The 25123-nt window shown below is 54.6% G+C and overlaps 2 protein-coding genes across 3 annotated transcripts in view; one reads left to right on the forward strand and one right to left on the reverse strand.

Moving 5' to 3' along the window:
* Positions 1–5432: 5432 nt before the first annotated feature.
* LOC129623840 (proline-rich protein 2-like) lies at positions 5433–8293 on the reverse strand. The gene is made up of 6 exons (XM_055541753.1): positions 8156–8293; positions 7711–7923; positions 7192–7598; positions 6783–6978; positions 5850–6554; positions 5433–5492 (listed from the first exon to the last, which is right to left on the reverse strand). The coding sequence occupies exons 1-6, from the start codon at positions 8291–8293 to the stop codon at positions 5433–5435; spliced, it is 1719 nt and encodes a 572-aa protein (XP_055397728.1).
* The window catches only part of DNMT3A (DNA methyltransferase 3 alpha), a 97749-nt gene continuing 78710 nt past the window's right edge, over positions 6085–25123 (forward strand). The window contains exon 1 of one of the 2 annotated variants that reach the window (XM_055540760.1): positions 6085–6215. The gene's annotated coding sequence lies outside the window, so the exon portion shown is untranslated. Of the gene's footprint in view, positions 6216–6719; positions 6825–25123 lie in introns of those variants that run through there. The other variant, XM_055540758.1, reaches the window with a different exon arrangement.

Below are 25123 nucleotides of genomic sequence, written 5' to 3' on the forward strand. Positions count from 1 at the left end.
CTCCCGAGGCTTACTCAAACTCACGTCCATTGAGTCAGTGATGCCATCAACCATCTCATCCTCTGTTGTCCCCTTCTCCTCCCGCCTTCAATCTTTCCCAGCATCCGAGTCTTTGCCAATGAGTCAGTTCTCTGATTCTGCACAATGCCAGGCACCAAATACACAGTATAGAAATATTAGTAAGTATTGGCTTGTAACACAGTCAAAGGGATCACCTCCTCAATTCATGAAGAGGTCATTTTGATAGAAAAGTGGCCAAAAGATAAATTGACGGTTCTCAGTTTATAAATGCAAACACCCTTCAACACATGAAACAAGTTCAACCTCCTCGTGGTCAGAGAAACATACAGCAAGAGATCACTGCTCACCCAACCAATGGGCGGAAGTCCAAGAGTCTGATGACATACTCAGTTGGCAATATTCTCTTTCAGTTGTATTCCTGGTGAGAAGGGAAAAGGGTACAACTCCTGGGGGTAATTTTTTTAAACTTTTTATTTTAAAACTATCCCACAGGAACTACAGAAAACTACAGAAAAGATGCAAATGTCGCAAAATAATTTATTTTTTTCTAAACTATTTGTGACAAAGTGTCAACATGGTGCCCAGTCACCCCCCCAAAAAACACCTTACTATAGGATATATTTCTTTTTATCCTATACTAGAAATATATTCTTATAAATAAGGATGCTGTCTTCCATAACTGCAATACAAACATCAAAATCAGGAAAGTAACACTGATCCATTACTATCATCCATTACTATCCTCAGACCCAAGTTACAATTTTCTAATTTTTCCAGTAATGCCCTTTGTACCAGAAATATCCAATCCAGAATCACACATTTACTTGTCTCTTTAGTTTCTTTCCTTCCATCTGGAATATTTCCTCAATCTTTCCCTGACTTTCATGGCCTTGACACTCTTGAAAAATACAAGTCAGATATTTTTTAAGATATCCCTTTGCAATGGTGTGATGTTTGTGTCCTTTCAAAGGTCATATATCGAAACCTACCCTGCAAGGTGATGGTATTAGGAGGTGGAGCCTTTGGGAGAAGATTAAGTCATTAGGGCAGAGCTCTTGTGACTGGGATTAGTGCTCTTGTAAGAGAGACCCTAAAGAGCTAGCTTGTAGCTACCACCATGGACACAGAGAAAAGATGGCTGTCTATGCAGAAGGAAGCATCATCAGTCATCAAATCTACTGGCATCTTCATCTTGAACTTTCCAGCCCCTACTGTGAGATATAACTTTTCATTGTTTATAAACCACCCAGTCTATGGTACTTTGTTACAGCAGCCCAAATGGACTAGGAGAGGGTTTGTGTGATGTCTCCTTGAGATTAGATTCAGGCGATGCATCTTTGGCTGGAGTATGTATGACAGAAATGATGCTGTGTCGTTCTCACTGCATCCTGTTAGATGGTGTATCATTTCAATTTGGTCCACTACTGATGAAGTTAACTTTGATCACTTGATTAAAGGGCTTTTTCATTGTAAAGTTATTCTTTTCCTCTTTGTAATTAGTAAGTGTCTTGCTGGGAAGTACTTTGAGGCTGTGTAAATATCCCATTCCCCACTAAACTTGCAATTTGTTTGTTTATTTCTAGCACTGTGGACTCATGGATTCCTATTTTATGCAGTGGATTTATAATCTGTTGGTATCATTATTTTGGTGCTCAAACTTTCCCATATTTTCCCAGTAGAAGCCCTTTCTGTACGTCATCCTTCTTTGGATACTTCTTTAACTTTAAAGTATAGCATGTTCTGGGCTCATCTTGTTCCTTGCTTGACCCAGCTCTGGAAGCTGCCATTTCTCCAAAGAAAGTCCAGTTCCGTCTGATAAAGAATGGTATTTAGAAACCAAGATCTGGGCATGAAGTATCCTCATCCCTGTTGAGGTTTCATTGCTTGTACGTGCTCTCAGCGGACAGAAGAGGGGAATGTGTGTATGTATATACACAAGATGTAAATATACACACATACATTTTACACCTATATTTATCTCTGGTTCTATCAATATATAGAAGTGAGGCTCAGAGTGGAGTGAGAGGCAGAGGCTAAGGTGTTTTCTGGAGGAAAAGGCTGAATCAGCATCTAGAAATAGGGGAGGGAAGTTGATGACAGTTGTGTGGGAAATCCAATAGGAAGGTAAAAAGAACTGAATAAAAGCACTGTGTACCGGCACATGTAAAACCATACAGAACGAATTTGTGTCTTTATGATTTTCTTGGTGAATTAGGATAATGACCTCATTTATGGGTTACAAAGCATTTTTCCCCTCTTTGTCATAATGCTCACAACCTCTGTGGTGGCCATGCACTGGAGTCCACTCATCAGCTTTGGGATTTTAGGGGGCGAGTTACTAGTCAGTCCATGGAGTTCCTAGGAAATGAGCTGACTGGCAGCCAGTTGAGGTTTAAAGGAAGTGATTCTGCAATCCTCAGACCTAGGGATTGCCCAGGCTCTGAAGGAATCCCTAGGAAGCCAGGACCATGCCAACAGAGAGTTGGCCTTCCGTAAAGGGGGCTTCTTCCCTGCAGGCCCTCAGGTTGAGCCTTTGAAGACAATGAGCCTCCAGACCAGGACTACGCTCCCTTAGGGAGAAGTGAGTCCTGGCTGCCCCGCTGGCAGGGTGGACCCCTGTGTGCTTTTTCCCTTCCCCTCTCTTCCAAAGTCAGTCTTCATTGAGAATAATCTATTTTATCTCCACCATCATAGGCTTGGTGTTTTGAGGGTGGTTAAATTTATAATGTAGCCACTGTTACAGATAATGAGAAGCCATGTGTAGACCATTGAGAGGAATGCACCTTACCTGGATCCTCTTTATCCTCCTTTGGGAAGGAGAGTAAGTGGATTTTTAGTTGTAGATGGTGAGGTTCTTTATTTTAGTAGGAGCATTTAAAAATATTTTTTTATTGAGGTGAAATTAATATAATATTAAATTAACCTTTGGAAAATGTACAGTTCAGGGGCATTTAGTACATTCACAATGTTGTGCAACCACCACCTCTATTAAGCAGCAAAAACATTTTAAAAAAAATATTTATTTGGCTGTGCTGTGTCTTAGTTGTGGTACGTGAGATCTTTAACCTTCCCTGGGGCATGCGGAATCTTTGGTTGTGCCATTTGAACTCTTAGTAGCTACCTGTGGGATCTAGTTGCCTGACCAGGGATTGAACACAAGCTCCCTGCATTGGGAGCACGGAATCTTAGCCATTGCCCACCAGGGAAGTCCTGGCAAGAGCATTTTTGATGCTTGCATGGGGAAAAGTCGGTGTACATGGGTGCTGGGCGGCCACTGCTTGAAGTGCAGTGTGTCTGCCCAGCACCCTTGCTTTGGAGAACAGCTCTGCCCCTTCTCCATGGGGTGCTGCTGGGTCTGTCAGTCTCCAAACCTCCTGCACCCACTTAAGGGGGTGGATATGTGATCCACCCCACCCCCAGGTGGTAGGACATGTTCAGAGCGGGCTTTGACCAAAGTCAGAACAACTGAAGTAACCCTTGGGACATCTCTGCTAGGGATGGCGCTGAGACCGAGGGTGCCACTGAAATACAAAGCAGGACAATTGTGTCTCATATTCAAGGCTCAGGGGTTTGGAGGGTGTTATTTTTTATTAATTTATTTTTTATTGGGAGGGTGTTATTAAAGATATGGAGGAACTTCCCTGGTGGTCCAATAGTTAAGACTCTGCACTTCCAGTGCAGGGGGCACAGGTTTGATCCCTGGTCAGGGAAGATTCTGTGTGTTGTGGCCAAAAATACATACATAAATAAATAAATAAAATAAAATACATGGAACCTCCTGCCCTGGAAGCAGGTGACTGATACTGCCCCTCACCCCAGAGGATCTAGGGTTGACCCAGATACTGGCTGGGCCACAGTGGAGCACACACAAGTGATGGGGCCGTAGGAGCCTGAAGGCTGAATCAATCAGAGCTGGACCCCATGTGATGTATGGTGAGGAGGGCCCAGTAGGGTTAGCCAGCATTGATGTGTCTCTTCTTGGGACAGCCTGGAGGGCCTTCCTCATGCCAAAGACATCAGGACCGGGCGCGGGAACCAGCCCTGCAGCCACACGTTTGCTTCTTACTGGACATAAGCAAACCCCCTAACATGGTCACCTTGGGCCTTTTGACACCAGCAACACAGACATCCAAGGTAACACTTATCATGGGCTCCCAATGATTTCATCACATATAATTCTACTGAATAGAAAGCTGCTTTTTTTCTTTTTTGGCCGAGCCACATGGCTTGCAGGGTCTTAGTACCCCGATCAGAGACTGAACCCAGGCCACGGCAGTGAAAGTGCCGATTCCTAACCATGGAACCGCCAACGAATTCCCTATTGAAGAGAGACACAACTGCCCACTTGACCCAGAGAGTTTCAGTTTATTAAGAATAACTGTAAGGTTTTAAGGTAACTATCACGATTTCAGAGTCAGATGGACCATGCTTTGAACCCTGGCTCTGCTGCTTCCCAACTGTGTAGCTCTGACTGAGCCTCAGTTTCTTCATCTGTAGAGTGAGGATGACACAAACTACCAAAGAGTGTTGCTTAAGGACTAGGAGAAAAGTGCCAACCTGGTGCCTGGCACACAGGAGACACTCAGTAAACTGTCACTGCTATTTGGGGTATCATTATATAAGCCCTAGGGTTTCCCTGGTGGCTCAGATGGTAAAGAATTCGCCTGCAGTGCAGGAGACCCAGGTTCGTTCCCTGGGTCGTGGAGATCCCCTGGAGAAGGGAATGATTACGAACTCGTTTTCTTGCCTGGAGAATTCCACGGACAGAGGAGCCTCGTGGGCTACAGTCCATGGGGTTGCAAAGAGTCAGACACGAGTGAACAACTAACACTTTCACACTTTAAGGAACTAGAAGGTATGGCAACTATCTTTCTAAACATGGTCTTCCCTTTAGCCAAGCTTTAGCATGTCTATGGATGTCCACCTTGATGCTGAAAGCAAAGTGGCAAGGAGTCTGCAATGCGCATATTCATTCAGCCAAAGCTTGTGCCAAGCTTTGTCACCAAGAGGTGACAGAGGTGGTCTCTGTCTTCAGAGACCACTTAAGATGGAAGGAACATCTTAAGTCTCTGGAACTGTCCAGGTAGAGCCCACAGATAGCAGGACCTCTCACCAGTGGCGTGGGGTGACCCCTTGAATGAGGGTGACACTGAAAACTGTGTAGGGAGTGGTCTCTGACCTTGAGGCGAGGGGAGTTGGCAGACTGAAGGACCTGGAAGCATTAGAGGACTTCTGGAAGGGAATCTCTTGGATGAAAGCTCAGCTCTATGTCCCAAAGAGTTAGGTAACTGTTGCTGTGACCCTTGAAGGGCTGAAGTTAGTCGGGGCAGAGGGAAAAGAAGGACTGGTTTCAGCAGAGAGGGTGATGGATGCCTGGAGAAGGGGGCACACTACGTCCTGGGCCAGGGAGCTCAGAGCGCTGTAATAAAGATGAAGCGCTGGGTGGAATAGGAGTACACTGTGGGAGATGACTGGTGGGGGTACAGGCAGAAGAGGGGAGGCGAGTGAGGGGGCCAAGCCTACTGGTGACGGTTGGGAGAGTAAGGGTTGGGAGAGTGAGAGTCGTGGTGCTGATGTAAGTAGACAGAGATGCCCCAAGTCAGAAACCTGGAGCCCTGGGAACTCTATGGGAAATGAGACCAACCCTCCTGGCAACGGGGTGAGTAAGCACGAGGGTGGAGTGTAGGTGTGTGCACGGAATCTTAGAGCTGGAAGGGATCTTCAATGTCATTTAGTTCCACCTCCCAGCCAAGGAATCTTTCAGTCTTCCACTGACCAACTGAGGGCACTCAACTCTACTTGGACACCTCAAGGTACGGGGAGCTCACTTCCTTCAAGGGAGGCTCATCCAATAGAGGTGCTCGAGCCTCCACGACGGCCTGGATAGGCCCGGCGCCCCGACCTTGGCCCTGTTGAATGGACTGGCCTCCACTCGGCGGCGGCACCTGGCGGGGGTGGCGGGTGGCGTGGGGGTTGCGACGCGGATGGGCCGGCGCTGCTGTCCCCAGCCCCAGTGCTGAGGCAGGCAGAGTGCAGTGGGCTCTGGTGGAGGTCGGGAGAACTGCAGGGCGAAGGCCGCCGGGGGCTCCGTGGGCTGCCGGGGGGAGGCACTTGACACCGGCCGCGGGAGAGGAGGGGCCGCTGTCCCTGCGGCCAGTGCTGGATGCGGGGACCCAGCGCAGAGGCAGCGCCAGGTAGCGGGGCGCCCCGCGCAGAGTCGGGGTGGTGGTGGTGAGGGCTACCGCAGGCCCCCGGCGGAGTGGCCCGGGAGAGCGGCCGAGGTGGGGTGCCCGGGCCCTGCGCAGGGTCGGGGCGCTGCGGGGTCCGGCTCTCCGAACCGCAGCGTGCGGGGACCCCCAGCGGGGACGTAGGGGCCGGGAAGTCGGGCCGAGGGCGCTAGGACCGGCCGCGCGCCCAGGCCGCTCCCGCCGCGGCGCCCCGGGGCCCCCAAGCCGGCGCTGCCTCGCGGGCCGGCTCCGCAGCGCCGGGGCCGGGGCCAGCGCGGCCGCGGGGGGCGAGCAGCGGGCGGAGGCCTGGGCCCGCGGGCGGCCGGAGGGAGGGAAGGAGGAAGGCGGAGAGAAGGGGTGGGAGGGGGGGACCCGGCGGAGGAGGCGGAGAGAGGGAGCGCGACAGCGAGCGGAGGGAGGGAGCGAGCGAGCGAGGCAGGCAGGCGGGCCGGGAGGGAGGGAGGGAGGGCGCGCGGGCGGCGGCGGCGGCGGCGGCGAGAGCAGAGGACGAGCCGGGACGCGGCGCCGCGGCACTAGGGCGCGCAGCCGGGCCGGCCCGACCCCACCGGCCACACGGTAATGAGCGCCGCTGCTGGCGGCCCGGGAGGCCGGCCCGGAGGCGGGCGGGGAGGAGGGTAGCCGGGCGGGGGGCACGGTGGCGGGCAGTGCCCGGCTCGGGGCACGCTCCCGGACCCCCGCAACTCGGCGCCGGGCGCTCGCGGGGCCAGGGCTGCGGGCGGCGACGGCGGGCCGGGCTGGCCAGGGCGGCGCGGGGGATTGGAGGGTTTGTTTATGTCCCCGCGGGCTCGCCAGGCGCCCCCTCCCGTCCCGCCCGCTCCCGGCTCGGAGCCCCCTCCGCGCCCCCGCCCGGCTCCGGGCTCAAGTTCAAGTCTATACAATGCCGCCGGGGGCCCCCCTCCGCCGCCGGCCTCAGCCTCGGTGCCCGGCTAGGCGCTGCCGCAGGGGCCCCGGCCTGGCCGCCCCCGCCTTCCGGGCCGTGCCTGCCCCCGCCCCGGGGCCCAGCCTGGGGCCTGCGGCCGGGGCGCTGGAGGGCGCGGACCCCGACCCGGAATAATCGGCTCCCGCCGCGGCCCGCAGGGAGCGGGGGAGGGGGGCGGGGGCCGGGCCCCGCGCAGGCTCCGCGGCGGCGGCAGAAAATGGCAGCCTGGCACGACCCGGCCCCCCGCCCCTCCCCCCCGGCTCCCGGCCCTCCTCGGCCCGGCGGGGCGGGGGGACCCGGGAGGCCCCCGGGGGGCGGGCCGAGGGGTGATCGGGGGGCCGGGCCGGGGAGCGCTGCGCAGCGATCTTCCTCCGGCCACCTGTGGCTGGGGGTGCGGGGTGCCAGCGGATCTGGGAGGGGCGGCGGGGGTGGGGAGAGTGCCAGTTGGGGGGCACACCTCTCCGCTGAGAGTCGAGCGGCGCGCGCGCGGGGCGGGGGGGCGGGGGGGGGCGGACGTCGTGCCTGGCTCCTCCCTGCCCCCGCCGCGGGCCGTGGGAGCCGGGGCGGCGGCGGCGGTGGCGGTGGCGGTGGCGGTGGCGGCGCCGCAGTGTGGGGGCGGGGCGGGGGCGGGCGAAGATCCCGGACCCGGGCCGCGGGGACCGGAAAACGCAGGGGGGTGGTAGCCTCGGGGCCGGGGCCCGGGGCGTTGCGGGCGGGGGCGCCCAGGGTCGCCCCCTACAGCAGCACCCACCCGCCTGCACACACTCACACGCACGCGGACACACTCACGCACACGCACCCCCGCTGGGCCGGTGCAGACGTGTCCTTGAAAGCTTCGCATCTGCACGGTGAAGGACGAGGCCTCGCCGAAGCTGCGGCTCGGGGTCTTCGGCCCCTACGTCCCAGTGCCCCGGGAGACCCCAAGCTTCGGAGCCGCAGGCGGCTTCGGGCCGTGTCCCGCCCTCACCCCAGCTCCCCTCCCCCAGGCCGCCCTGCCTTCCCTCCCCTCGGCTCCGAAGGGGCTGGCCGGAGTCCAGGGCCCGCCCCCGGCCTCCCCCAGCCCCCCATCGCTGGGGCCCGCGGCCCTCGGGCTGCCAAACTGCATTTCGCTTTCCTGGAGCCTCCCTTCTTGGGGCACCCACTCCCTTCCCTCTCCCCCCACCCCCCAGCCCCTGTTATTTCCCCCTTTTCTCTCCATCCCTTCCGTCCTTCCTTGTCTCTACTGCAAAGCCAGTTGAGTAGGTGTTGGCACCTTGGGTGGGGAGTGAGGGGCTCGCTGGTTCTCAGGGGCTCCCCCCCGCCCCTCCCCCCCGCTCGCGAAGGGGAGCCCCCTGTGGCTGCACCTTGACCCAAGATGGCGTCCTGCACCCAGCTGGGCAGCTCTGGCCTGCGTCAGGCAGGGAGGAAGGGCCCTGAGCCCCGAAGCTACACAACTCGCCCCCTCCCAAACCAGCAGGGACAGGAGGCTGCGGGAGAGGAGCCCGCCGCCCTGTGACCCAGCTTGCCCCTCGCTGCCGTGCCCAGAGACTGCCATCAGCATCCCTGGGGGACTGTTCCGTCTTCATGTTTCAGCCAGGGCCGCCAGCGGCTGAACCAGGCCTCCTGGGCTGGCCGGCTGTGAAGGGATCCTGGGATCAGGTGCTGCTACGCTGTGCCTGCTCCCTCCCGGCAGATGTGACAGCTGCAGCCGAGGGAGCTTTTCTCCTTGGGCGATGCTTGGAGTGCTAGGACTGGCCTGTGGGATTTGAGGAGCCCAGCTGTCAGGCGGACCCTCCTTGGGCCGTCCCCTGTGCTGGCAGGGGCCGGTCTCCTGGTTGGTTTCCTGAGCTGCCTGGGTTAGGAGGTTTGGGTTGTTGGGAGTTCTTGTTAGGTTTCTGGGACAAAGTGGTCCCCCTCTGCCTCCAGGTCCCACTGAGGCCCTGGTTGGGCTGTTTGACAGGCAACTCTGTGAAAAGTGTGAGTCTTGTGTGCATGTGTGTGCATGTGTTCACATGTGCCGCACGCAGGCAGGGGCCCAGGCAAACCTGTGCAGCGGGTCTGGCACCTGCCCGCCTCCCTTCCCCGGGCCCCACTCCTCTGGGCCCTGGCTTCCTCTCCAGCCTCTTGTCCAGGTCCTTGGGCCTGTCTTCAGCTCCTCATCAAATGCACAGTTCCTGGCCCGGATGGACCGAGGCTCTCCTTGTCCTCCTTCCCAGGCTCATGGACCCGCAATAGGAAACCAGCCTTCAAAAAGGTGAATTCCTTCTCGAATTCAAGGAGTGTCAGTTTCACTGGGCAAGGGCTCCTCCCCTCCTCCCCCCACCCCCTAAGCACTGGAGAAGCAGAGGAGAGGACAACCACGGCCATGTGTCAGGGTGTCTGTGGACAAGATTCTTCTGTAGGGTGGGGGTTGGACTGCAGCTTGAAGGCCCATTCCAGCTTTTAAATTCTATGGCTCTGATTCCAGTGGTGTAGTTTCAGACCCAGGAAGGGAGGTGGGGTGGTCTTATTTCTACCACACAGGGATAATCAGGAAGGACTTCTCAGGAGAGGAGGTCTGAGTGAGAGCGGGGCCTCCTGAGGGGTGGGCCTTTGAAGGGAGCTGGTGATGTGAAGGGTGGGGGACCTTCAGGAAACAGGTCCGTCACATCTGACTCCACAAAGGATGTAAAAGTTTAGCCTCTGGTTAAGCCCTCACATGTGTGTGTCCTTTTGTAGGTTTACATGGGCATTTGTGTGTGTGTGCACAATTTCTGAGATTTCCTCCGAGTCCAGTTTGCAGTGAGCGTCTGAGTTCATTGTAGATCTTCAGGCTGAAACTCCAAACCTTCTCATCCTTTCTTGGTTTCTCTGGGGACCAGTCCCCATCCCAGAGCCCACCCAGAGTCACCTCATTAGAACAAGAGATGCTCCTAGTTTCATGCCAGTGGTCCTCTGAAAAAGCCTGCAAGGAAGACAGGAGAAGCTATAAAATCCTGGCCCGGGATGACCTGGCTGGGAAGAAGCAGGGCCACAGTTGCCCTCTGGGGAGCTTAGACTGCCTCCTGCTCCAGGTCTCCTGGTCTCCTACACTCCGTGTCAGTGTCGCCTCTTGGTTCATGGTCTCCACGGGACAGGACTCTTGCCCTGGCCACCTCTGGGTCCCCTTGGTCATTTTGTGGGGCTTCCAAGGTGTCTCCTGGATAGTGAGGAAACTTGCTGCACATCTGTGTTTACGTCCTCAGCCTCTCCCTAGCTGCACGGTTGATGGCCGGGCTGTCTTCATCTTGCTTCTGCTCCGCCTTCCCCAAACAGTCACTGCCTACTTAGGCTCCTTAGGCTCAAGCCCCCCTGAAAAACAGATTCTTTTTCAGCATGAGCCAGGACTCCATCAAGGCTCCTGTTTTTTTGGGAGCCAGATAGAAAGGGGACTCTGAGAGCAGTGTTGCCAGCTCTCTAATGGGTGAGTTAAAAATAGACCACCCTCTCCCCATCCTCTGCCTGAAATGTTACCATTAGAATCCAAGCCCTAGAATTTAGGGTTGAAAGACAACTTGAAGCTCTGGGAGCACTTGGGCTGGGTTGGGGGCTGTTTGGGTGTGGAGCCAGGCCCGGTTACTTCCAGGGTTGGTAGTACTACCCAGAGCCTGAGGCCAGAAGGGCCAACTGCCTGCCCATCACATGCTCCCCTCCCTCAGCACTTCCTGCCACCTTCTGCTCTCTTGATCCTGGGGTCCCTGTCTTGGTGCCTGGGTCCCCTTGCCCGGTCCCATGCCCCACTGATAGTTAAGTGTCTCTGGCCTTCCGCTTGGAAACAGGCAACAGTCAGGACCAAGGAATGGCCTGTAGAAATTGTTTCCATTTCCCTTTTGGTGTTTAGTGGAGAGTAGTGTGCTTGGGGGACGGGGAAGCCTGATGGGCTACCATCTATGGGGCCGCACAGAGTCGGACACGACTGAAGTGACTTAGCAGCAGCAGCGTGCTTGGAAGCCGGGCATCTCTGTGGGCCTGTGTACTTTGCTGCTGCTGAGCAGGGCTTTAATAGTAAACCAAAGGTGCCAGATTCCTTTCCACTCAAATCTTAAAGGCTCATTTTCAGGCATTTCTCTCTTTGACTCTTTTTCCTTAAAAAACAAACAAACAAACAAACAACCTACTAGATCTGAGATCCATGCAGTGTCAGAGATTTGCATGTGTGTCCCTTGGCTAAGTGTGTGGGCAAGACAGGGTGTGGTGCACGTGTGTCTCTGCATATTTCTGTGTACGCGGTGTGCAGCTGCGTGGGGACAGAGACTTGCTTTGACATGAGCCTGTCTGAGGCAGCCCAAGTGAGGGCCCTGGAGTCGGAGGGAGCTGCATTCAGCTTCCAGCTGTGGGATCTGGGACAAGCGCAATTTCTTCAACCCTCTGTTTCCTCACCTATGACGTGGAAACGAGACCAGGCTCTATGCACAGGTTGTTGGAAGGATAAAACGAGTTAATGCCCATCGCCCTTGGCAGAGTGCAGGCGCTCAGCATGAGGATCGTCATCATCAGGTAGTTCGAGTGGCTTGGTGCTGCAGGAAGTGCTCTGGAAGTTTTGACCGCTTTCCCCCCTCTGTGTGCAAAATCTTGGACAGATGAGGAAAGCGCTGATTCTGATTGAAATGTCTTCAGAGGAGGGAGGCTCCTCAGCGCCATTTGGCAATCCTTCCAGAGTTTAGCAGATCACAGTCAACAGGTTGTCTTTGTGTCCACCTACAATCCCTCACGCCAGTTTCAGCTCTTTATTCGGATTCTATACCAAGTGCGGCCTGTTTACTTCTATGTACCAGAGACTCGCTGAGCATATCCTGTGGACCAGACCCTGTGCTGGGCTTTGAGAGGGTACATGGTGAGTTTAGGGTGTGCCCAGGTAATTAATGGCCACAGACCAAGGTCGAGGGAGAGGGAGACACAAAATGCTCGAAGGACAGTGAGGTGACAACCAACTGGAGAGATCAGGGAAGACTTCTTGGAGGAGGTGGCACCTGTGATGAGCCTGAGAGCACAGAGATGGGGCTTCCTGACCAAGGAGAGGAAGCCAGGCTGCATGGGATAAGGTGGCTGGAGTGTGGCGGAGACTCTGGGGCAGTGAGTGGGGCCTCCGTGTGCTGGAAGCCAGCCTGAGGCCCCATGCTGATTTGAGGGCAGTGGGCCTCTGTGCCCTGTAGCTCCGATGTGGCCCGTGGGGACTCACTTCGAACTTCCCTGCTTGTGGTGGCTCTGGAGGGTGGTGGGGGAGAAGAGAGGGAGGAAGAAGAAAGGGAGGGAGGGGAAGGGGCCAGCTGAGCTCGTTTGGTGTAGGATCTTGATGATTCCTTTATGTTCTGTAGACTGAAGCTTAAGAGCTCAGACTCAGGGAAACAGAGCAGGGTTTAAATTACAGCAACCCCGGGGTGTCGTGGCAATTAAGGGGAACACCAGCGGGGCTGTGTCTCTGTCAGTGATGGGAGCGTGATGTGAATGGGCGGCAGGAGGGTCCCTGACCTGGCCTCCCAGAGGCATCCCCTGCCCCAGGCTGAGGCATTGCAGCACCCACATCATTCTTGTCAGGGGCCGAGAGCACAGGGAAGGGGAAGGGGGGGCCGCAGACCCTGACTGCCATGCCATCTCACCTCCCTCCTCCACATGCAGCAGAACTGAGCCCCCACCTGGAGGAGAGATGCCCCCAGGTGTGACTGGCAACCCCAGCAAGGACAGCCAGGGCCCGCCAGGCCACATCTCCCTTGCTGATCACATCACAGCCCTGCTTGTCTGGAGGACAGAGACAGGGGGAGGAGGTGTGGGCGCCCGGGGCTTTCCTAGCCAAATCCCAGCAGGGAATGCAAATTTTTTTTTTCAAATGCAGCTCCGCATTGCCCATTCCCATCCTGCTCTGGTCCCCCCTGACCTCCAGGATTTCCCAGCCTTATTTACATCTATAAGCAGGTTCCTATTTTCTCTTTCCTGAGGTCATGGCCCTGCTCACTGTCATCCTTATTGATCTTCCCTCTCTGTTTCTGTTTCAAATGTCAAGGTCATCTTTAATTCTGGGCCAGTTGTTGGTTGCTCCTTCTGGGTGCACAGAGGGGATGGAGGACCATCTCTCACAGCTCGTAACGGGACGGCTGGAACTTGGGTGTCCTGGCAGCTAATCGGGTGCTCTTCCTGCTGTGCTGCTAGGTAGATGGCTCCTGGGGTCAGTGCAGAAGGTGTTCTAGACCTAATAGATCAGCTTGATCCTGGTGTGCCTGGTGCTTCTTACTTCAGAAGGTTAAACGATGCTCAGAAGGACGTTAACGGGGTCAGATCTGTAGTTGACTGGGCTGTGAGTTGGATGTGGGCTCTGTCATGGTGAATGCCCAGGAACACCTGAGCTGGGAGGCTGGGAGCTTGCCTTCCCTCAGAGTTTCCCCAGAGGACCCAGGGAGGGGCAGGCAAGGGTGCTTGGACCCATGCCAGGCAACTGAGATCCTCCAGCAAAGCAGAACCTGTTGGCAAAGGGCTTCTTGAAAGCATGGTCCTGTGTGATTTATTTTGTAGACTCTGAAAGGGTACCTAAGTTAATGGATAAAAGGGAATCGAGTCAGATTCTCCCAAAGCCTTTGAAATGGGATACTCAGTGTGTCTATTCTGACATGTTGGATCTCCATGATATGGTGTGAGGTCACCCCTACAAGCAGTGTGCAGAGTCTGATCTCATTTTTGTCAAGTTCCTTTAAAATGTATACCAGTATGCACATGTATAGGCTAGCGCATGCTTAGAAAAAAGTCATTCTAGAAGGATCACCCAGCAAGCATGTCAGCATTTTGGTTATACACTTTATACACTTTTGTAACCTTTGTGACAACGTAAAGGCACATGCATTCCTTTCTTAATGACCACAGCAAAAATAAAACCACACTTCTGAAGCTTCTGGATAAGAAGTTGAAAAAAATTTGAGTCACCCTTAGGCCTGAAGGGTGGGCCCTTTTATAATGGATGTGAAACTGGCTTGGAGAGTGACAGCAAAGGGTGGAGCTACTCAGGTACTTGTATTTTCTGGAAAGGTTGCAGGGAGATTTATTGCAGACCCTGAGGTCTCCAAGCGAAGGCCTGGACTGGCTGGGGTTGGGTGAGAGCAGGAAAACAGGCAGCTGGCAGCACCCCAGTTCACGTCGGGGCTGCAGACCAAGTTCGTGTTAGAGGGTAGGGACGGGAAGCTCTCAGATCTGACCAGGATGACAAGCTAATCATCGAGGATCTTCAGTCTGGTTGCTCTTGTGACCCAAATGGTCCCGGTGTGGACCTCAGGTGACCCAGCCCTGGCATAGCCTGGGGAGCCACATGCAGGGAGGACAAGATGGCGCTTCAGGAGGCCCTGCCAGGGGCAGAGGGGAGGCCTGGGGAACTCGTCTGGCATGTGGGCTCAAGCTGTGCCCGACTCTGATCTGGAGGCCCAGGAGCAGGTGGCAGTGACCCAGGTGACAGAGTGGAGAGGTGAGGAGGGGCGGATACAAATTCCTCTGCTGGTTGCTTGGCAACAGCGCCCACCTCCCCCTTCCACAATCGGATTGCCCAGCCCCGGACCATGGGTGCCAACTTGGAGCTTGCTTTGCCCCCTGAGACTGGAGAAAGGGTATGTGGACTTCTCCGGTCCCACCCCACCCCATCTCTGAAGTGAGGCTGGAAGATAAATAAAAGGACCATTAGCATCAGCATGGAAGCAAACTGGTCCCTCTGCGGACCGCCCCTTGTCCCAGGTTGCCAGGAGACAGATGTGCAGGGCACAGAAGTGACCAGAGGGTGGGCAGACCTTGATCTGCATCTCACCCTGCTACTCCTATGGTAACTGAGAGACCTAGAGGTCTCTGAGCTGGGAGCTTCATCTGTGAATCAGGGATAAGAGGAGCATCTGCCTCTTACTGGTATTGCTTGAATCTAATGAAATATTGATGATGACATCAACACTGCACCTGGCGCATAGTAGGTACTCAGGTGGTGTGCATTCCTTTTCTGTTAGTTGGGTCATGACAGGGGTACATCTGGGGACTGGGCGAGATGACCCCTTCGAAGGCCCCCTTGTCTTCCAAGACCCCACATGTGTTGTCTGTCATCTTCATCACCCCTGAGGGGTTGCAGGGCCTCTGTTTCCTCCTCTGTAAAGCCCAGATTTAGCTGGTTGATCTCCAGCCCTGGGCATCTCATCTCTGGGTCTTTAATTTTGATGTACTTTGGTCAGTTTCTTGAGACTCCAGGCCCACCCAGGAACCAAGTAGGTTCCTCAAGCCCTGGGCCCTCTCCCTTCCTGCCCTCTGCTCTCTTTGGGTCCAGAGCAGGGACTGGCCTCTGCTCTGGTTGCTGGGCCCGCTGGCAGGGCCAGCTCTACCCCCTGGCCCACAGGCATGGGAGGGTCTAGACCTCAGCCGGGCCTGGCAGCTGGCGCACAGCACTGCTTCCTAATGGTTTTATTACCAGCAACAATGTGGTGCTTGTTGCCATCCTCCCCAGGCCTGTGGTTCCCAGCCCAACTAGTGGTGGCCTGAGGGCCTGCCTGGTACTGGCAGCTCAGCTGGGAAGCCCAGTGGGGCAGGGCAGTCGCCTCTGCGTTTTCTTTGGTCAACACCCTCTGTGTAGCCTGGACTCTGAGATGGCCTGGTGAGAGACTGGGGCCCCGACTCGACAGGCCTGGCAGCTCTTAAGTTTTCTCTCCAGAGGCTCCTTGTTTCAGATCCACAAATAACGTTTATTTATTAATTTACTAAAGACCTACTATGTGTCAGGCACTGGCTACAAAAATATTAAGAGGACTAAGCCGGTCCTCAGGGTGTCTGCAGTGGAGGCGAGAGTCTGGCAAGGTGACCATTACGTCATAGGTGGGTGGAGAGAGCTCTGCGGCATGTGCCCAGGGCATTCCATGAGCTCAGAGAAGGGACATCTCAGGCAAATGGGGAGAGAAGATCCGAGAAAGGTTTCTTAAGGAGGTGAGGCTGGAGCTCAGTCTTGAAGAGTGGGCAGCAGTTAGCTAAGTGGTTCAGGGCATTTTCTCCCCTGGTGCGGCAAGAGTGAAGGGTGATGGGAACCATGGGATGTGAGGCTGGGAGGGCTGAGCAGAGCTGGACAGAAGGCTGGGACGTTACCCATCAATAAGCATTGGGCTTGGAGTACCATGCCCGTGTTTGTGTATCAGAAAGATGGTCCAGGGGCATCAGGGAGGAGAAATTGGGCAGCTGAGGCTGGGGACAGATTGCCCAGGCAGAAGGCTGGTGCAGGAGTCCAGGGGAGCAGCAGCGCAGGCGCAGAGGAAGAGGAGGGCTGTTCTGTGAGGCATTTAGGTGGGAGTGGCTGGATGATGGAGAGGGTGAGGGAGCTGGCTCAGCCAGCCTGGTGGGCGGGGCGGGGGTGCCATCCATTGAGAGGGTGCAGGTGGAGGGAGTCTAGGAGAGATCTAGGAGTGCTTCCCATGGGAGGCGGGGCTGGAGTTGGGACTTGAGGGCGGTGCTTAGGATTTTTACGCTGCTGGAGCCTGGGCTGAGCCAGGAAGGTGAGAGAGGCCTGGATGTGGGGGGTCCCAGGGAGGTGCAGTGTCCAGCGGATGGATTAGAAAGGCAGGTGCTTTTTTCTCCATAACTGGTAGCCATCCTTCTAGATTTTTAAGGATGGAAGTGACTTAACCAGGAGTTTGTACCACATGCACTGGGGATCCTGACGCTGGGGCCCTTGATCAGGGGCTTTTGCTTCTCAGGAGCTCCCCCAAACGATGAGCCGCAAGGCCTAGACTCTGTTCTTCAATTCCCACTGCACGACCTGGAGGGAGTTGTCATCACCCCCTGGAGTTGCAAAGTTGACATCCACCCTCCATTCAGAGGCAGGTCTGCCAAGGTAGGAGCGAAGAGGATGGTGTCTCTGCAGTGCTTGTAGTGTTTGTTTGCAGTGTCGGTAAGCAAACAGAAAAGAAACAAAAACTGTTTCTCTAAAATAGAAATACGAGTCTTTTGTGTATCCTAGGAAGAAGCTGTTTCTAAAGAGTGTCTAGAAAACGGCATGAGCCAGGTCAGCATCCCTGAACCTAGGCAGAGGCGAGAGGCGGCATGGCGTTGCACCAGGGCCACCAGGCTTGGCGCTGGACGGGCAGTGGTTTCACCTCAGCCTTGCCACCTCCTAGCCACGTCCCCCTCAGGCAGATGACTTAACTTCCCTTAGCCTCAGTTTTGCCGTCTGCAAAGTGGAAACCACCTTCCAGGCTTGTGTTGTTTGTTTCAAAAGCCCTGCTTCTTGCACTCAACTTGCATGCTTTGTTTCATGTATCTTTTAAAAGAATGCTCCTACAGTTGGCCTCGCAGGTGCATAAGGATTGCAGTTCAGCTGTGCCTGGCCCCTGTCTGGCGCTCAGGAGGCACAACCCCTCGTCTCCTGTCTCACAGGCTGAGCCTCCTCTTGCTGTTCACCTCCCAAGAGGCCCAACCCCCAGTGGGTTTTGAGTTCCAGGTTCCTGGGAAGTTCCACTTAATCATGTTCCATTGACTCCCTTGTTCTGCAAACCTGGGTCATCCCAGTATATCTGAAGAGCGTCTCTCGAGCTCAGTGGGAATTAGTGGAGGGGAGGTGGAGGTCTGTGCAGAGTGGCTCCTGGCTGTGTGGAGAATAGAAGGCGAGGGTGGGAGAGGCTCTCACCCGCTTGGGTCCTGGGTGGACCGTAGCGTGGGACCTTGCCCAGGACCTGGCTTCCTGTGCCTGGAAAAGGGCTGCAGGGCCTTGGTCCATCTCTCTGGGAGATGAGTTCTGGGTGACCTTGGCCTGGACAGTGAGGCCAGCTTCCCAGGAAGCAGGCACACGTGGTGGCCATTGGGCACACGTGGTGGCCTGCAACAGGCAGCCACGCCCACGGGGAGAGTTCTGAAGCATCTGTGCCTTGCAGAGGACGCTCTGGCGGGGGTGGGGGCAGGTGAGTTCTCATCGGGGGCTCCTGTGGTGGTAATGTTGGCAAGAAGGCCAATCAGGCTGTCTCTGGCTGGGGATGGGGTGGGTGGGGACCACTGTCAATTCGAGGGTGGAAACCAGTGTTTCTCTGGTTAGTACAGATCTGCTCTTGCTCCCCTGTCACAGGGGGAGTGGGGCTTGTGTGGACCGAGGGTGTGGTGGTGTCATCGCATGAAACGTACAGCATAATTAATCTAGCATACCCTTAATGGTATGCATAATTGTGCTGCCTGGTAATTAGGTGTAAATGGTAAGCAGTTCACATAAATGTTTTCGTAATTGGTATTAATTTTGCAGAGGCAAACTAAGTTTATGTGGTTTCCCTCTTCTTGCTCTGTTAGTTTTCTAGCACAGGCAATTCCTAGCTCTTGGAGGAATTCTATTGCAAATGTTTGTTTATAGGGCCGTGTTTTGTATTTTCTCTCAGAACAATGTTATGAATGGTTATGAGGTTCCCAAGCTGGTTTCCAAATGCCTCTTTGGCCCGCACTTTAGGTGAAATGTGTGCTGCATGTGTGGGGAGGCCTCGCCGGGAATCCTCCTGCTCCAGGTTCCCAGAGCCTGTGTGTGTGTGTGTGTGTGTTGTGTGCATGCGCTCACGAGCGCGCATACGTGTCTTTCTGCATGTGTCTGTGTGTGAGTCTGTGTGTCAGTGTGTACCTGTGACGCCTTAGGTGACAGTGGCAGGTTAAGGGTGCTGGTAAAAATGTTATTTATTCTGGTTGCAAAGGCCTTTGCACTGGGGGATTAGGGGAAGCCTCGCAGCATTAGACGGGAGAGAGGACTCTGGGTCAGGCCACAGCAGCTGTGCAGGAGCCATTCTTGGGTGTGGTGTGAAGTAGGAGTCTAGGTTTCCTAAGGACACTTCGCCGGCCTTGCTATGCTAGGCTATGCTAAGTCACTTCAGTCGTGTCCGACTCTGTGTGAGCCCATAGACGGCAGCCCACCAGGCTCCCCCGTCCCTGGGATTCTCCAGGCAAGAACACTGGAGTGGGTTGCCATTTCCTTCTCCAATGCATGAAAGTGAAAAGAGAAAATGAAGTCGCTCAGTCGTGTCCGACTCTTAGCGACCCCATGGACTGCAGCCCACCAGGCTCCTCCGTCCGTGGGATTTTCCAGGCAAGAGTACTGGAGTGGGGTGCCATTGCCTTCTCCATGAATATTTATTAAGTGCCTACCATGCTCCAGGTATCATGTTGAACATTCGATTCAGATTCTCTCATATCTTAAAACAGACTTAGGAGGCAGGGACTCTTATTCACCCAACTCTGCAGGTTAGTAAAGTGAGGCCCACGTCTGCGTGGCAGAGGTTTGAGGTGGGTTCTGGCTGAGCCCTCTTAGGGCTGAGCTGCATCAGGGGCGGCCGTGCCGCCTGGAATCCTGGGCTCTTCGTCCTCCCCCTGGCTCCCCACCCCTACCCCTCTACAATTGGTTTGGTTTGGGTTGGGGCAGAGGGTAGGAGAAAGGAAACAAGGGAGCAGTGGGTGGTTCTGACAGCTGCAGACTCTCTTTCCGCCTGCCCTGGGTGGGAAGGGGCCGTGCCCCAGCAGAGGCTCCCAGACCCTGAAGGCCCTCTGGGGGACCTCCTGGTTTGGGCCTGGGAGGAGTGTGACAAAGTGCAGGCGGGCAGGCATCCATCACATGGGTGGTGTGGGGAGACAGTGGTCACAGGCAAGCTGGGGACCAGCCTCCAAGGGCCTGAGTACAGGGAGGCCAGCTCCCCCTACTTCCCATGGTTCACAGACACACTGACCCAGTTGCCTCCTGACCCCAGGTGCCCTGGACATCTGGGGCCTGTGGGGCCCATAAACCCCGCAGCAGGCGTACGCCCTGGCCTAGGGCAGGTAGAGCAAGGGCCTTCTCAGCACAGTGCCTTGGAGAGCTCTGCCAAGCGACCCCTAGAGTGGGGGATGCGGGGGGGTCACTCTAGGCCCCACAGCACTGTGCTGGATGTTGCAGCTGCCTAGGAGTGATTTCACACAGTCCTCTTGGCCTCAAGGGTCGCCCAGACCCGGGAGGATGGGAGGGGCGGGTGGCGGAAGCGCAAGGTGCAGGGCAGGACTCTGACCTCTTGTGCTTAGGAAAACACGCACATCCGTCTGCATGTGAGACGCTAAATGACCACACAACAAACTGATTACAGACCCCTGGGTAAATGGTCGAGGAGAGGCGATAGTGGGTGGGGGTGCTGAGGGATGGAGGAAAAGGGGCCTGAGGGGGCTCTCTGGGAGGAGCCCGCCCCACCACTCCCCTTGGAGGAGAGAACGATGTGAGTGTTGACACAAGGGTGTGGGAGCAGCGGATGTGAGCCCGGGGCCTGGAATGATGGAGTCCGCAGGCAAGGTGGGGGCCAGGCCAGAGCGTAGGCTGAGGTCAAACTTGGTGAGCCAGCAGTGTAGACTAGCCCGAGTTTAGATTTTACAGTATATGAAAATCACTGGCATCAGAGAGTTTTTTAAAAATAACAGCTTTGTCAGGATATAATTCACAAATCATATAGTTCACCTGTTTAAAGTGTGCGATTCGATGGTTTTTAGTACATTCACAGAGTTGGGCAACCATCACCACAATCAATTTCAGAACATTTTCATCAGGCATCATAGGTTTTGATTGAGGAAGCCATGTGTGGAGAATCTTTGCTGAGAGGCTGGGGTGGGAAGGAGAGACATCACAGGTGGCGTTCTAAGATAACTGCCAAGGTCTAGACCTGTGGTTCCTGGGGGCCAGGAGGGCAGGGATGGGAACAGGTGCCTGTGGGTCAGACGCCTGAGGGTCAGGCGCCTGGTGCAGCGCGGGGATGGAAGGAGGAGGCAGGGCCTCCGTTCTCCCCGGGGCGGGTTTTGGGTTTTGACAGCTGAAGGTAAGGTGCTGCCACTTCCACACAGAGAGCAGAGCCAGAGGAAACATGAAGCCTCTGGTTCTAGAAGAGTAGGATCTTAGGTAACTGCAAGTCATCTGGGTGGGGGTGTCCAGAGAATAAAGATGGAGTCCTTGCAGTAGGTCTGCGCTCACTGAAGGCCAGGGATCTCAGCAGAGGAGAATTTCGAGCACAGCTGGAGCTGAGTGTGACCTGAGGGGGTGCCCACTGTGCAGTAGTGGGAGCAAGACCCCAGCCAGCTCAGGAGACAGAGCGGAGGGGCCTGAGGGCCAAGAGCATAGAGCCAAGTGGGGAGAGAGAGCCAGAGAGTCCCCTTGCTTGTGAACTTGCAGAAGCAGAGGTCTCCTGTTCACCCAGGGCCCAGCCTGGCAATGACACTCAATAAATGATTGCTGAGTGAGTGCTTGAAGCCGAGAATGACTAGCTGGCAAGGAGGCTGAATTGAGCTCAAAGATGCCAAGGACGGAAAAAAGGCCCTTTGAGGCCGTGGGTGACTATATCTGTCAGGGTCAATTCAGGAGACAGAAACCACATAGTGATTTGAACAGGAAAGTTTTAATATAAAGACTTATTAACCATAACAGGATTGGAATATCGAAAGATTGACCAGTAAGAAGTAAAGAGAACTGCAAAGGATACAGAAGTAGCATTTATGAGAACAGCCACTACACCTAAGGTGGCCACAGAGTGCCCAAGGTAGAGGCCCCCAGGGTTGAGAGCCTGACCGTGATGGAAAGGGCATGGCCCTGGCTCCCCGGATGACAGAAAAGTCACCGTAGTGCCATGTTGGCACTACTCGCTAGAAATTTGTGCTGCCTGTACCCCCCCACCCACTTCCCCACCCCACCCCCACCCCCCATTCCCAGAACTCAATGGAAATCCATCCTTTTGGGTCCCAAGGAAAGTTGTTCATGAGGAATTATCTTGCTGGAGGCACAGTGCTGCTAAACTACCCCAAAGGAGAACTGAGTGAAGCTGCTGGCTGTTCTTGACTGTGAAACACTGCTACAGCCAAAGTGCTGGAGAAGTGCCTTGGCTGCTGGAGCCGGGCACCGGAGAAGCTGTGATGGGACAGGACTGGGCACTAGGGAAGGCCCGGGGCAATAGGATCTGGCTGCTGGAGAAGTTGTATACAGTGCAGGAGTCCTCCACGAGAGCACTCTGGCTCTGGGAGAGAAAGCACCTCCTCCTTCGGTGTTTCTGCAGTGCCCTCTCCTGATGGGGTTTGATGTCAGGCCAGCTAGCAGAGGGGACTTATTTAAAGGGCCTTGCTGCATCTTCACAGAGCAGGCAATGAAGGGTGAATCAAGTCGCTGGCACAGTCTGCTGCTTCAGCTGCACAGCTTCCAGTGGCTTCCTTTTTACACCCATGTGACTCCCCTGCAACAACAGAATAGTTGTATCTCTACCTATCAAAGCAGCTCTCCTGCTTACTGTTCTCACCCTGTCTTCCAAACAGGGAGTCCCAGCACTAATTGTCTCAATCACTGTCCGCATGAATAATGCCTCATATTCAATCACAGTCTCCCTGAATATTCTGTTATCTAAAGACTAGACTGTAATTCGCAACTGAATTAACTAAATAAACTAAATTAACTTCCAGCAACTTGTTTATAAAATAATGAGAAGATGGCTGGAAAAAAAAGAAAAATAGTTACCATGTACAAACAAACACACGTCTCTATCAAGTAAATAGAAAATATGCAAAACTGCCAGAGTTCTCATTTTTGTATTTGTTCACAAGACCACATTTGCTATCCAGCTTCCTTCTCCCATTTCTCATCTTTAAGTTCTCTGCATTCTGCTGGGACCTCAGCAGGGCCAGCTTTTACCTGGTGGAGTGACCCAAAACCCTTGATTCTTGAAGGAATCTGAATCCTTGGTCCTCGGTTTTCCTTGGCCCACCCCCCTTGCTCTATTGTTTATTTGTTTTTGGTTCCTATAGTTTTTCATTAACCCTTACTTTTGGTTATGGAAGTTCTAAGAGGTACCTGAGAGAATCGGCTAGTTCCAGAGATTATCTTCCTGGCTTCTATTGTGTCCAGCAACCCAATTTCTCCTTGGTAACTGGGATTAGTCACTCCAGCCCATGAAATAACTCCTTTTTGTCTGTTGATTCAGCAATATAAGGGGCTCCCCCAAAAGTCAGTGACTTGTGTTCCAGTGCAATCATTGCAGTATCCTCTTGGGGGGCCAACACTCAGAGCCCCTGGACCCTTTCAGAAATATGGGGGTGAAGTGGGGGCCAGATGCAGGGATCACAGGGAGAGTAAGTGAAGAGGCTCTGGAGCTGGCAGTTGTGAACTCTTCTATAGAGAAGGCTGGAAAAGCGGAAAATCACACAGGTGTGGACCGTGGGTCACTTTGGGGCGGGGAGGGGTGGGGACAGAATCAGATCCAGGCTTGTGGCTTTCCAGACAGCAGGCCCCACCAGGGCCTCATGGGAGCTTTTGGCCTGGACCCTGTGGCCTGCCTCCCAGACGTGGGATGCCCATTGATTCCCACATGGCCCATCGCTGCACACACATCCCCAACCCCCTAAGACAGGACTCCTCCTGAGTCATTGTGTTCGGAAATGCATGCTCCTGTATGGAACTCTGTATCAGCTCATTTTGGCTCCTAAGAACAACTTCAGCTCCTTACCAGTGTCTATTTTGAGTAAAAACCATTTCCCCCCGCTCCACTTTTGGGGCTGTGTCATGGTAACCATAACATATGAGCAGAGGACTCTGATTCAACTCATCTCTGCCCATGTGGCCACCATAATGGCAGCACTGGGTGTGATTATAAACGCTCATGCTGGTGGTGCCCCAGCCTCGAGGGTGGTGTGACAGCCACAAGTCATCTTGCCGTGACTCCAGAGCCGGCAGATGGGCTTTGAAGTGGGGGACAGCATGGCAGGATTGTTGGCTTGTTGCCAGTGGCTTTTGGTGTTCTATGGGCAGCTGGTGGTTTGGGTGGGAATGACGTTTCTGGAAGTCAGAATGATGGTATGATGACAATCCTCTCCCTCGTGTTGAGAGAGAATGAGCAATCAGAAAGTGGCACTGGGGCCTCCCCCGCCCCCTTATCCAGCCCCAGTCTTGTGACCAAGAGAGGCTGTGGCGGGGAGGGGGAAGACGTGGCAGATAAACATCTCTGTCTGGGAGGCCATGCCGCCTCCCTTTAGCTTTCTGCTGCCCCCAGCCTACCAAGTTTATCACCACCCTGGCGGATGATTGGGTGGTGTGGGGCGCACGATACTCTCCTGTCTTCTGTCACCCACAGGACGCGTTTGCACCTCCTCCTAAGCTCAAGTGGGAAATTCAGCCTTGAGGCTGTTATCAGCAGGCTCAAGGGGCACAGACAGCTCAGCTGGGGGCCGTTCTACTCAGGTTCATTGCCATGTTTGCAAGGACTCCTGAGTTAGATGAAGCTGAGTTCAGAATCCTGCCCGGGGACTTTCCCCCTGAAGTACTCTGGAGAGGTAATTAACCTCTCCAGGCCTCAGCTTATCCTTCTGTGAAATTGGAATAGTAGTAGAAACAACTTCATAGACTTTATAGGATGGTTCTGAGGATGAGATGGAGGCAGTGCATGTCCCTTAGCACAGTGCCCAACACAGTAGGTGCTCAGCAAATAGAGGGATGACTACATGAGCGAATGGCTCCTGCATTGGGCAGGGCACTGAGTGCCACGATTAGAAGGTTGCATTGCCTGTTACCACCCCTCCCCCTGCCCTCACTGCCGATCAACCTCACCAGGAATGAGAGATGACCTGGAAACTTTGTTTTCTGATGAGTTCCTGCCCAAAGTTAAAACGTGGCTCAGTGGTAAAGAATCCACCTGCCAATGCAGGAGACCAGGGTTCGATCCCTGGGTTGGGAAGATCCCCTGGAGAAGGGAAAGGCTACCCACTCCAGTATTCTGACCTGCACTGTATAGCCCATGGGGCTGCAAAGAGTCAGACACGACTGAGCAACTTTCACTTTCACTAAGTTAAAACATGGCTCAGTGGTAAAGAATCAACCTGCCAAGGCAGGACTCCAGGGTTCAATCCCTGGGTCAGGAAGATCCCCTGGAAGAGGAAATGGCAACCCACTCCAATATTCTTGCCTGGAAAATCCCTGGACAGAGGAGCCTGGTGGGCTACCTACAGT

Source organism: Bubalus kerabau, chromosome 11 (assembly GCF_029407905.1).
Source record: "Bubalus kerabau isolate K-KA32 ecotype Philippines breed swamp buffalo chromosome 11, PCC_UOA_SB_1v2, whole genome shotgun sequence".
Lineage (NCBI taxonomy): Eukaryota > Metazoa > Chordata > Mammalia > Artiodactyla > Bovidae > Bubalus > Bubalus kerabau.